A 13,833-nucleotide genomic window follows, 5' to 3' on the forward strand; every position below is an offset into this window, starting at 1 on the left:
TCAAGATACAGCACTTTGCTGAGGTGGGGCTGATATTTGGAGAGCATCACAGTACAGGCTCCACATCCTCCCTCTGCACAGCCCAGCTTAGTACCTGTCAAACCCACTGGTACACACAGTCAAGGAACAACTGGATGGAGGGGGATAGGTGAGAGAGATAGAGTAGGAGGGAGGGAGGGAGGGAGGGAGGGAGGGAGGGAGGGAGGGAGGGAGGGAGGGAGGGAGGGAGGGAGGGAGGGAGGGAGGGAGGGAGGGGGGGAGGGAGGGAGGGGGGAGTGTGCTGATAGTTATGTAAAAGTCATTTTAGCTCTGTGTATACAGACAGGATGGTGACATAACAGTCCATGTTATTCATTAAGTCACGTTCAAACCTTTGGAACAACCAATCATCTGGCTTCTATCCAAAACCATTCTCTCTTCAGCCCTGTAGACCAGCTAGATGGGTAATATATCTCTCTGTAAACAAGCTGGGAAGGTCATATCTATCTGTAGACCAGCTAGAAAGGTCATATCTATCTGTAGACCAGCCCTGCAGACCAGCCCTGCAGACCAGCAAGAAAGGTCATATCTATCTGTAGACCAGCCCTGCAGACCAGCCCTGCAGACCAGCAAGAAAGGTCATATCTATCTGTAGACCAGCCCTGCAGACCAGCCCTGCAGACCAGCAAGAAAGGTCATATCTATCTGTAGACCAGCCCTGCAGACCAGCCCTGCAGACCAGCAAGAAAGGTCATACCTCACTATTTTCGTCCTGCTTCCTTGAATGTTGTGAAATATTGTGTCTACTGTCTACTGTCTATTCAGAGCAAATAGCCAACTGTCCAAAGTTCTGCCTCCATAAAACCCCCTAGAGAGTGAAAGGTCCTAGAAGACAAACAACTGAAAGCACAGAACATTCAGAGCAGAAATGGCACAATGGGGAATTTTCCCCCTCAATATTTTCAGGGGAATAAATTAAATACCTGTAATTTTATCAGAAGATTTCTATACAGTATATATATCAGGTGTGCAGAGTTAAGATTTATATATATATATATATGTTTATTTATTTTGTTACCCGCACAACAGACTATATGTTAATACAGGACTAGTAAAGGCCTAGTGCACTACTTTAGTGAAGGAACAATTAAATGATATGCTTTTTTGTATTTCAATTTTTCAAGGGGTGTTGCAGTGGGTATGGTATTAAATCAGCACCCTCACCACCCCTACTTCCTGTGGCTATGGTATTAAATCAGCACCCTCACCACCCCTACTTCCTGTGGGTATGGTATTAAATCAGCACCCTCACCACCCCTACTTCCTGTGGGTATGGTATTAAATCAGCACCCTCACCACCCCTACTTCCTGTGGGTATGGTATTAAATCAGCACCCTCACCACCCCTACTTCCTGTGGGTATGGTATTAAATCAGCACCCTCAACACCCCTACTTCCTGTGGGTATGGTATTAAATCAGCACCCTCAACACCCTACTTCCTGTGGCTGTGGTTTTAAATCAGCACCCTCAACACCCCTACTTCCTGTGGGTATGGTATTAAATCAGCACCCTCAATACCCCTACTTCCTGTGGCTATGGTATTAAATCAGCACCCCTCAACACCCCTACTTCCTGTGGGTATGGTATTAAGTCAGCACCTCAACACCCTACTTCCTGTGGCTATGGTTTTAAATCAGCACCCTCAACACTCCTACTTCCTGTGGCTATGGTATTAAATCAGCACCCTCAACACCCTACTTCCTGTGGGTATGGTATTAAATCAGCACCCTCAATACCCCTACTTCCTGTGGCTATGGTTTTAAATCAGCACCCTCAACACTCCTACTTCCTGTGGCTATGGTATTAAATCAGAACCCTCAACACCCCTACTTCCTGTGGCTATGGTATTAAATCAGAACCCTCAACACGCCTACTTCCTGTGGCTGTGGTATTAAATCAGAACCCTCAACACCCCTACTTCCTGTGGCTATGGTATTAAATCAGAACCCTCAACACGCCTACTTCCTGTGGCTATGGTATTAAATCAGAACCCTCAACACTCCTACTTCCTGTGGCTGTGGTATTAAATCAGAACCCTCAACACCCCTACTTCCTGTGGCTGTGTGTGAGAGGTGTTTCAGGATACACTTTCTCCTGAGGTATGTCAGCAGTGTCATCTCTGGATCAGCATGTTTCTCTGTTATCTGGAGAGATAACATATATATTGTATATCATGTTATGCGTGTACACATGTATGAAATATATATTTCCAAATACATACTCTGAACAGGCAAAATGTTCTCATGGCGATTAATTACGGATAAAGCTACTGAGATCGAATAACAAATATTCCATGGCGTTATGCATGAAATTTATACAGTAGCAGTCAACAGTTTGGACACATCGACTCATGCAATGATTTGTCCTTATTGTTTATCATTTTCTACATTGTAGAATAATAGTGAAGACATCAAAACTATGAAATAACACATATGGAATCATGTAGCAACCAAAAAAGTGTTAAACAAATCTAAATATATCTTCAATTTTACATTCTTTGAAGTAGCCACCCTTTGCCTTGATGACAGCTTTGCACACTCTTGGCATTCTCCCAACCAGCTTCATGAGGTAGCTATCTGGAATGCATTTCAATTAACTGGTTTACCTTGTTAAAAGTTAATTTGTGAAATTTTTTATGCATTTTAGCCAATCAGTTGTGTTTTGACAAGGTAAGGTGGTATACAGAAGATAGCCCTATTTGGTAAAATACCAAGTCCATATTATGGCAAGAACAGCTGAAATAAGCAAAGAGAAACGACAGTCCATCATTACTTTAAGACATGAAGATCAGTCATTCCGGGAAATTTCAAGAAAATGTCTTCAAGTGCAGTCGCAAAAACCATCAAGCGCTGCGATGAAACTGCCTCCCATGAGGACCGCCACAGGATTGGAAGAGACAAGAGTTACCTCTACTGCAGTGGATCAGTTCATTAGAGTTACCAGCGTCAGATAGCAGCCCGAATAAATGCTGTTCCAGAGTTCAAGTGACAGACACGTCAATATCAACTGTTCAGAGGAGAATGCGTGAATCAGGCCTTCATGGTCAAATTTCTGCAAAGAAACCACTACTAAAGGACACCAATAATAGGAAGAGACTTCCTTGGGCCAAGAAACACAAGGGATGGACATTAGAACGGTGGAAATCTGTCCACTTTTGTGATTTTTGGTTCCAACCGACGGTTCTTTGTGAGACGCAGTGCAGGTGAACGGATGATCTTCGCAAATGTGATTCCCACCGTGAAGCATGGAGGAGGAGGTGTGTGGGGGTTTTGATGGTGACACTGTCTGTGATATATTTATAATTCAAGGCACACTTAACCAGCATGGCTACCACAGCATTCTGCAGCTATATGCCATCCCATCTGGTTTGCGCTTAGGCTGGCTGTGTAAGGGCCATTTGACCAAGAAGGAGAGTGATGGTGCTGCATCAGATGACCTGGCCTCAACCTAATTGAGATGGTTTGGGATGCGTTGGACCGCAGAGTGAAGGAAAAGCAGCCAACAAGTGCTCAGAATATGTGGGAACTCCTTCAAGACTGTTGGAAAAGCATTCCAGGTGAAGCAGGTTGGGAGAATGCCAAGAGTGTGCAAAGCTGTCATCAAGGCAAATGGTGGCTATTTTGAAGAATCTAAAATGTAAAATATATTTTTTATTTGTTAAAATACTTTTTGGGGTTATTACATGATTCCATGTGTGTTATTTCATAGTTTTGATATATTCACTATTATTCTACGATGTAGAAAATAGTAAAAATAAAGAAAAACCCTTGAATGAGTCAGTGTGTCCAAACTTTTGTCAGGTATTTCCCCACATAATCATACACATACTATGATCAGTTAATTTGTGCTTATGGCGATAAATTAGAGTAAAGTTAATGAGAATGAAGAAGTAAGATAATAAACGTTTCCCGTAGTGTGAAACATCTTTAGCCATTATATTTCAAATGCACAAGTATCAAATGTATAGATCTTTAAGCATAGTCTCAATAACGTGTTAAACAGAATGAATCACCGTTATAACGTGTTAGCCTACCAGCCCACCTATCATTACTGAACAACTATTGATCAAGTTGACTTGGAAAGAATAATTGTGAATCTTACCTTTTTTCCATTTACAAAGAAAACAAGTTCATCTCCGCTCATGTGGTGATCCGTCAGATTATTCCTGGTAGTCTGCTCTCCGTAGGTTAGGTACGACATGTTTAGGACAGTGGTTTGCGCACTCTACTGTTGTCAGTGAAGACTGATACGTTACCTTGTGACAATGAATATGTTCATTCAGTCACCCTGTATCTCTCTCTGTCTCTCTCTCTCTCTCTCTCTCTCTCTCTGTCTGTCTCTCTCTATGTCTGTCTCTCTCTCTCTCTGTCTCTCTCTCTCTCTCTCTCTCTCTCTCTGTCTCTCTCTCTCTGTCTCTCTCTCTCTCTCTCTCTCTCTCTGTCTCTGTCTCTCTCTCTCTCTCTCTCTCTCTCTCTCTCTCTCTCTCTCTCTCTCTCTCTCTCTCTCTCTCGACCTTTTAAAGTTTAACTCCCTACGTCCGTCTGTCCCTTTTCCCTCTATATCTCTGACGTTATGTGACTAGACAAGAAGATATAAGCGTCATAAAAGTCTCCAACTTTGGACTGAATATGAGGATGACACACAGTAAAATCAAGTGTCACGGCGGGATGTGAGGCGGGAGATGACATAAGACACACACATGATAGCATGTTATTGATTATCGATCAGCCTTGTGGTCACGCGTGGTGAGTAGTGTACTCGTGAGGTGGCTGTCTGTCACTGACCTCCCGTCCTGTTTTTCTTTTGGTGTTTCAGACCAGACACCTTCTTAATAAACATTCACTGACACTAAAAAAGAGCTAGGCTTGGCATGAGGCGTGTGAGACAGCTAGAAGCATGGAAAACACAGGGGAGAGAGATGCCAATGCTAAGATTAAGACATGATGTATTATTTAAAATAGATGAATGAATGAATGAATGAATGAATGAATGAATGAATGAATGAATGGATGAATGAATGAATGAGTCATATGCCTAAAGAGAGTGAGAGTCAGAGATGACGATTAAACGTGTCAGAACAGACAGTGTGATTGTTTTTTTTTATTTTATTGAATAGATTTGTAGTTTGTATCAAGAGTTACGTTTCTTGAATACAAAGCATTTGTATTTAAATAAGTCTCCAGATAATAATTTGATCAGTTTCTCATAGCAGGAAAATAATCCCGCAGCAACAAGTAATCTGATTTTTTGTGCGGCTTATAATTCATAGATATTTTGGTAGGGGTAGGTATATTTTTATTTCAGGGAAATCAAATCAGAAATGTTAAAACATAAATTACCAACTTAAGAATCTTTTTTAAACCTTGAATAAACTGCAAGTTTTCATTACCTGCTACGACAGGAAATTATCAAAATAAGATTTAATTTACTTTAGGTTCCTTCTCACGCAATGCAAATGTCACATGTTACTCATAGACAGAGCTCTAGGATCAGCTTTAACTTCCACAAATCCTAATTTATTCCAAGACACAGATCTAGGATCAGGGCCCATATCCACAAAACCATCTCAGAGTAGGAGTGCGGATCTAGGATCAGGTTTGCCATTTTTAAATCTTATTAACGAATGAGACTATATAGACAGATCCTAGATCAGCACTCGCAGGCTCATGTTACATTCCTCAAAGCCTTAAGTAGCCACATAGAGTATAGCTCTGACTGTTATGACCTCAACAGTCATAACCTCTGACCTCTAGAGGAGCAACAATCTAAAGCAATAAACCGAAAGCAAAAAATCGTTAGAAAGATACGTCCCGACAGCCTCCAGAGGTAGTGCATACAGTAAATGTCAGAGGTTATGACTGTTGGAGGTCAATTAAGGCCACGTTTCATTTCAACTGTATTGCTGTTGGTTGCAAACAACGGTACGTAATGAAATGAATTGGGTTTGGTGTACTGTAGAGTCGTCAGCTCTACGCTGATGTCCAAAGTCCTCCTGTAATCACATCAAATTGGATTTCTCATATGCTTCAATAACATCAGGTGTAGACTAACTATGAAATGCTTACTGACAGAGACTTACCAACAAAGCGGCAGCGTAGCCTAGTGGTTAGAGCGTTGGACCCGAAATAAGAATTTGTTCTTAACTGACCTGCCTGGTTAAATAAAGGTCAAATAAATAAATAAAAAGAAAATAGAAAAATATCAGGAAGATAATAAAAACACATTGAGTAAAGATAACTTGGTACAAGTACCGAGTCCATGTGCAGGGGTTCGAGGTACATCTACATTTAGGTAGGGGGTAAGGTGACTAGGCAACAGGATAGATAATAGACAGTAGCAGCAGCGTGTGTGATGAATCAAAAAACGTCCGTGCAAATCGTGTCAATGCAGAGTGTCCAGGCAGCTACAGCGGATTCAGCGTATTCAGAAAGTGTCAATGCAGAGTGTCCAGCTACAGAGGATTCAGCGCATTCAGAAAGTCTCAATGCAGAGTGTCCAGGTAGCTACAGCGGATTCAGCGCATTCAGAAAGTGTCAATGCAGAGTGTCCAGGTAGCTACAGCGGATTCAGCGCATTCAGAAAGTGTCAATGCAGAGTGTCCAGCTACAGAGGATTCAGCGCATTCAGAAAGTGTCAATGCAGAGTGTCCAGGTAGCTACAGCGGATTCAGCGCATTCAGAAAGTGTCAATGCAGAGTGTCCAGCTACAGAGGATTCAGCGCATTCAGAAAGTGTCAATGCAGAGTGTCCAGGTAGCTACAGCGGATTCAGCGCATTCAGAAAGTGTCAATGCAGAGTGTCCAGCTACAGCGGATTCAGCGCATTCAGAAAGTGTCAATGCAGAGTGTCCAGCTACAGAGGATTCAGCGCATTCAGAAAGTGTCAATGCAGAGTGTCCAGGTACAGCGGATTCAGCGCATTCAGAAAGTCTCAATGCAGAGTGTCCAGGTAGCTACAGCGGATTCAGCGCATTCAGAAAGTGTCAATGCAGAGTGTCCAGGTACAGCGGATTCAGCGCATTCAGAAAGTGTCAATGCAGTGTCCAGGTAGCTACAGCGGATTCAGCACATTCAGAAAGTGTCAATGCAGAGTGTCCAGGTAGCTACAGAGGATTCAGCGCATTCAGAAAGTGTCAATGCAGAGTGTCCAGCTACAGCGGATTCAGCGCATTCAGAAAGTATTCAGACCCGCTTACTGTTTTCCGCATCATTTCCCCACAATGAAAAAAGGGTAAAAGCAGGTTTTTAGAACATTATGCAAAAATAACAACTGAAATACCTTATTTAGATAAATATTCAGACCCTTTGCTATGAGACTTTAAATTAAATTGAGCTCGGGTGCATGCTGTTTCTATTGATTATCCCTGAAATGTTTCTACAACTTGATTGGAGTCGGCCTGTGGTAAATTCAATTGATTGGACACACCTGTCTATATAAGGTCCCACAGTTGACAGTGCATGTCAGAGTAAAAACCAGGCCAAGAGGTCGAAGGAATTGTCCGTAGAGCTCCGAGACAGGATTGTACCGAGGCACAGATCTGGGGAAGGGTACCAAAACATGTCTGCAGCATTGAAGGTCCCCAAGAACACAGTGGCCTTCATCATTCTTACATCCCTACGGTGAAGAATGGAGGTGGCAGCATCATGCTGTGCGGATGTTTTTCAGCGGAAGGTACTGGAAGACTAGTCAGGATCTAGCGAAAGATGAATGGATCAAAGTAGAAAGGGATCCTTGATGAAAACATGCTCCAGAGCTCTCAGGACCTCAGACTGGGGCGACGGTTCACCTTCCAGCAGGACAAGGACCCTAAGCAGACAGCCAGAGCCCGTTCTTGAACCTGATCGAACATCTCTGGAGAGACCTGAAAATAGCTGTAAAGCGACACTCCCAATCAAGTTTGACAGAGCTTGAGAGGACCTGCAGAGAAAAATGGGAGAAACTCCCCATGCTCAAGAAGACTGGACGCTGTAATCATGACCAAAAGTGATATTTCAGTTTTTAATTTGTAATAAATTTGCACAAATTTCTTAAAACTTGTTTTTGTTTTGTCATTATGGGGTATTGTGTGTAGATTGATGAGGCGGGAAAAAACAATTTAATCCATTTTAGAATTGTCACGTATACTACCTCTCTGACCTCTAGGTCACCAGACCGCTGACTATTACACACACCTGTCACCATCATTACGCGCACCAGCGCTTATTGACATTCACCTGGACTCCATCATCTCCTTGATTACCTGCCCTATATATGTCTCTCCCTTTGGTTCCTTCCCCAGGTGTTATTGTTTCTGTTTCATGTCTGTGTGCTGTTTGATGTTCGTGTTTCTTGTTTTGAATTATGTTTCGGTCATTTAATAAATGATTCATTCGCTGAACTTGTTTCCCGACTCCCAGCCCACACGTTACAGAATAACGCTTCACCAAAGGGAAGCATCAGGGAGAGTTTTTATTGTTTTTGTTTTGGAGGTGACGTCGGGTCTGGGTTCCACTGCCGCAGCAACCAAGGAAGCCTCAGCCGGCTCTTCAGGCTTTCATGCCTCAGCCGGTACATCGGGGTGTCAAGACTCGGTTGGCGGGTCAAGCGTCTGTTGACGAGTCTACCGAGGATGCCTCAGCTAGCTCATCAGGCTTCCATGCCTCATCAGGTTTTCAAGACTTGGTAGCCTCAGTAGGCTCCCATGCCACAGCTGGCTCGCCAGGCTCCGGCGCTTCAGGCTGCTCGTCAGTTTCCTGTTCCTCTACGGAGGCGACCGGTCGCTTCCTGATCCCCGGGAACGTCCCTCTGATCAACATCCTGCGGCTGAAGCAACACGTCGGAGAGGGGGTGCTGTTTCGTCTGCTTCTTCTTCGCCGCTCTAGGTCACTGGGCTAACGTGCCCCAGCCGGCTCGACAGGTTCCCGCGCTTCGGCAGAGGTGGCCGGTCCGCTCCTGTTCCCCGGGATTGTCCCTGTGGTCGGCGTCCTGCGGCTGAAGCAGCGCATCAGGGAGGGTGTACTGTCTCGAATACTCCCTCTCTAGGTCACCAGACTGCTGATCATTACGCACACCTGTCACCATTGGCACACGCACCAGCGCTTAATGACACTCACCTGGACTCCTTGATTACCTGCCCTATTTATGTCTCTCTCTTTGGTTCCTTCCCCAGGAGTATTATTGTTTCTGTTTCATGTCTGTGTGATGTTCATGATTATTGTTTTGAATTATGTTTTGTTCGTTTATTAAATTATTCACTCACTGAACTTGCGTCCTGACTCCCAGCGCACACGTTACAAGAATAACATAACAAAATGTGGAAGAAGTGAAGGGGACTGTATACTTTCTGAATGTACTGATAACTATTGGTAAACTATTTAGAAATCTTGGGGGTAGAAGCTGTTCAGGGTCCTGTTGGTTCCAGACTCGGTGCATCGGTACTGCTTGCCGTGCAGCAGAGAAGAGAACAGTCTATAGCTGGAGTCTTTAAATATGTTTTAGAGCTTTCCTCTGACACCGCCTGGTATAGAGGTACTGAATGGCAGGAAGCTTGACCCCAGTGATGTACTGGGGCCAACACACTATCTTTTGTAGCGCCATGTGATAAAATACCATGCTGTCACAGATAGCTAGGAGTGGTGGGTGTGGAGTCAGGCGCAGAGAGCAATGCTTCCATACGTTTATTAAGTTGGGTCTAGCCAACAAACAGGCAAAAATACCAATAAACAGGTATGTCCCGAAAACTAGGGAAAATAACAGACAGTAAAAACGTAAGCACAATAATCTCTCCATTGACAGGGAGAATAAGCACAATAATCTCACCACTGACAGGGAGAATAAAGACAATAATCTCACCACTGACAGGGAGAATAAGAACAATAATCTCACCACTGACAGGGAGAATAAAGACAATAATCTCACCACTGACAGGGAGAATAAACACAATAATCTCACCACTGACAGGGAGAATAAGCACAATAATCTCACCACTGACAGGGAGAATAAAGACAATAATCTCACCACTGACAGGGAGAATAAACACAATAATCTCACCACTGACAGGGAGAATAAGCACAATAATCTCACCACTGACAAGGAGAATAAAGACAATAATCTCACCACTGACAGGGAGAATAAACACAATAATCTCACCACTGACAGGGAGAATAAAGACAATAATCTCACCACTGACAGGGAGAATAAACACAATAATCTCACCACTGACAGGGAGAATAAACACAATAATCTCACCACTGACAAGGAGAATAAACACAATAATCTCACCACTGACAGGGAGAATAAACACAATAATCTCACCACTGACAGGGAGAATAAGCACAATAATCTCACCACTGACAGGGAGAATAAAGACAATAATCTCACCACTGACAGGGAGAATAAAGACAATAATCTCTCCACTGACAAGGAGAATAAAGACAATAATCTCACCACTGACAGGGAGAATAAGAACAAAAGCAGGCGGGAAGCTAATAGGCCAAAAATGAACAACAAATACGTAACAGGTCAAAACAATCAATCAAGACAAAACTAACAGGAAAGAAAAAGGAATCGGTGGCAGCGAGTAGACGACCGCCGAGCGCCGCCCGAACAGGGAGAGGAGCCGCCCGAACAGGGAGAGGAGCCGCCCGAACAGGGAGAGGAGCCGCCCGAACAGGGCCGCCCGAACAGGGAGAGGAGCCGCCCGAATAGGGAGAGGAGCCGCCCGAACAGGGAGAGGAGCCGCCTGAACAGGGAGAGGAGCCGCCTGAACAGGGAGAGGAGCCGCCTGAACAGGGAGAGGAGCCGCCCGAATAGGGAGAGGAGCCGCCCGAACAGGGAGAGGAGCCGCCCGAATAGGGAGAGGAGCCGCCGAACAGGGAGAGGAGCCGCCGAACAGGGAGAGGAGCCGCCCGAATAGGGAGAGGAGCCGCCGAACAGGGAGAGGAGCCGCCCGAACAGGGAGAGGAGCCGCCCGAACAGGGAGAGGAGCCGCCGAACAGGGAGAGGAGCCGCCTGAACAGGGAGAGGAGCCGCCTGAACAGGGAGAGGAGCCGCCCGAACTGGGAGAGGAGCCGCCCGAACAGGGAGAGGAGCCGCCCGAACAGGGAGAGGAGCCGCCCGAACAGGGAGAGGAGCCGCCCGAACTGGGAGAGGAGCCGCCGAACAGGGAGAGGAGCCGCCGAACAGGGAGAGGAGCCGCCCGAACAGGAGAGGAGCCGCCCGAACAGGGAGAGGAGCCGCCGAACAGGGAGAGGAGCCGCCCGAACAGGGAGAGGAGCCGCCCGAACAGGGAGAGGAGCCGCCCGAATAGGGAGTGGAGCCGCCCGAACAGGGAGAGGAGCCGCCCGAACAGGGAGAGGAGCCGCCCGAACAGGGAGAGGAGCCGCCCGAACAGGGCCGCCCGAACAGGGAGAGGAGCCGCCCGAATAGGGAGAGGAGCCGCCCGAACAGGGAGAGGAGCCGCCCGAACAGGGAGAGGAGCCGCCTGAACAGGGAGAGGAGCCGCCCGAATAGGGAGAGGAGCCGCCCGAACAGGGAGAGAGGAGCCGCCCGAATAGGGAGAGGAGCCGCCGAACAGGGAGAGGAGCCGCCGAACAGGGAGAGGAGCCGCCGAATAGGGAGAGGAGCCGCCGAACAGGGAGAGGAGCCGCCCGAACAGGGAGAGGAGCCGCCCGAACAGGGAGAGGAGCCGCCGAACAGGGAGAGGAGCCGCCCGAACAGGGAGAGGAGCCGCCCGAACAGGGAGAGGAGCCGCCCGAACTGGGAGAGGAGCCGCCCGAACAGGGAGAGGAGCCGCCCGAACAGGGAGAGGAGCCGCCCGAACAGGGAGAGGAGCCGCCCGAACTGGGAGAGGAGCCGCCCGAACTGGGAGAGGAGCCGCCGAACAGGGAGAGGAGCCGCCGAACAGGGAGAGGAGCCGCCGGAACAGGGAGAGGAGCCGCCCGAACAGGGAGAGGAGCCGCCGAACAGGGAGAGGAGCCGCCCGAACAGGGAGAGGAGCCGCCCGAACAGGGAGAGGAGCCGCCCGAATAGGGAGTGGAGCCGCCCGAACAGGGAGAGGAGCCGCCCGAACAGGGAGAGGAGCCGCCCGAATAGGGAGAGGAGCCGCCCGAACAGGGAGAGGAGCCGCCCGAACAGGGAGAGGAGCCGCCGAACAGGGAGAGGAGCCGCCGAACAGGGAGAGGAGCCGCCCGAACAGGGAGAGGAGCCGCCCGAACAGGGAGAGGAGCCGCCGAACAGGGAGAGGAGCCGCCGAACAGGGAGAGGAGCCGCCGAACAGGGAGAGGAGCCGCCGAACAGGGAGAGGAGCCGCCGAACAGGGAGAGGAGCCGCCCGAACAGGGAGAGGAGCCGCCGAACAGGGAGAGGAGCCGCCGAACAGGGAGAGGAGCCGCCCGAACAGGGAGAGGAGCCGCCTGCGGTGGAAGACACAAGCGATAGCTTTAAGAAGTGATGATGCAGCCAGACAATATGCTATTTTTCGTGTATCTGTAGAATTGTACATATGATTTGTGCCAGAAATGTTACCAGTCAACCATGGCTCTGCAGACTGTCTATTGAATGAGAATACTTACGTTGACACTCTCGTCAGTGTACCCTTTGGTCTCTACTCTGTTGGTCATGCAGCAGAAGTTTATCTTCCCTTTGCCACCACACACACACACACACACACACACACACACACACACACACACACACACACACACACACACACACACACACACACACACACACACACACACACACACACACACACACACACACACACACACACACACCACAGATTGGAGAATAAATACTGGAAGTGAAAGCAGGAGGAAGGCGATGATCCTTACTCATCCTCAGGAGACTGCATGACACTCAGGGTGTGGTTGTGTGGTCTTACTTTGGTGAACGTCTTGTACCCCTCCAGAATTGGTCTGTAACCAGTATAGCGACACAGGTTCCCTGTGGGGACAACAACAGTACAACATTACCTGGCTCAAACCTGTCATTGATGTGTGGTTCAAATCGGTCTAAATGTCAAAATGTACATTGGTGAGGGGAGAAAGAAGGAGACAGATGAAAAGAAAGAGAGACAGTTGGAAGTGAAACAGAGAGAAATTGACACATCCCCTCAATTCAAGATAGGAAAATAAAATATTAGCATGAATTACCACTGTGACTATTACTGGAAGCTTTAACTTGATGCAGGGGTCATACTGGAAGCAATGACTTGACCAGGGAGACATACTGGAAGCTTAAATCGACCCAGGAGTCATACTGGAAGCAATGACTCGACCAGGGAGTCAAACTGGAAGCAATGACGAGACCAGGGAGTCATACTGGAAGCTTAACTTGACTCAGGAGTCGTACAGGAAACAATGACTTGACCCTGGAGTTGTTCCTGTCACTTGTGTGTTGATAACTCCTGCATCTGCCAAGCTGCTCTTTCCTTCATGTGTTTATGTATTTAATGATATTATTCAACCTTTACTTTATCAGACGGGTGATACGTCCCCCCGGGGGCCAGAACTGAGATGGACCGATATTTAAAACCTTTCAGTACATTAATCTACCTCTCTGCCAAATTTGGTGCTTTTATCACGGAATGTGCTGATAGTTATGTAAAAGTCATTTTAGCTCTGTGTATACAGACAGGACGGTGACATAACAGTCCATGTTATTCATTAAGTCATGTTCAAACCTTTGGAACAACCAATCATCTGGCTTCTATCCAAAACCATTCTCTCTTCAGCCCTGTAGACCAGCTAGATGGGTAATATATCTCTCTGTAAACAAGCTGGGAAGGTCATATCTATCTGTAGACCAGCTAGAAA

General features: G+C 46.9%; 1 protein-coding gene across 2 annotated transcripts in view; it reads right to left on the minus strand.

The window, feature by feature from the left end:
* xdh (xanthine dehydrogenase) overlaps positions 1 to 13,833 on the minus strand; it is an 86,657-nt gene that overhangs the window by 67,003 nt on the left and 5,821 nt on the right. The window contains exons 1-3 of one of the 2 annotated variants that reach the window (XM_052485656.1): positions 4,141 to 4,422; positions 2,126 to 2,183; positions 10 to 106 (exon numbers count right to left, since the gene is read on the minus strand). In XM_052485656.1, coding sequence (XP_052341616.1) covers positions 10 to 106; positions 2,126 to 2,183; positions 4,141 to 4,239 — 254 coding nt within the window. In that variant the 5' untranslated portion in view covers positions 4,240 to 4,422. Of the gene's footprint in view, positions 1 to 9; positions 107 to 2,125; positions 2,184 to 4,140; positions 4,423 to 13,833 lie in introns of those variants that run through there. The other variant, XM_052485657.1, reaches the window with a different exon arrangement.

This window comes from Oncorhynchus keta, chromosome 29 (genome assembly GCF_023373465.1).
Source record: "Oncorhynchus keta strain PuntledgeMale-10-30-2019 chromosome 29, Oket_V2, whole genome shotgun sequence".
NCBI lineage: Eukaryota > Metazoa > Chordata > Actinopteri > Salmoniformes > Salmonidae > Oncorhynchus > Oncorhynchus keta.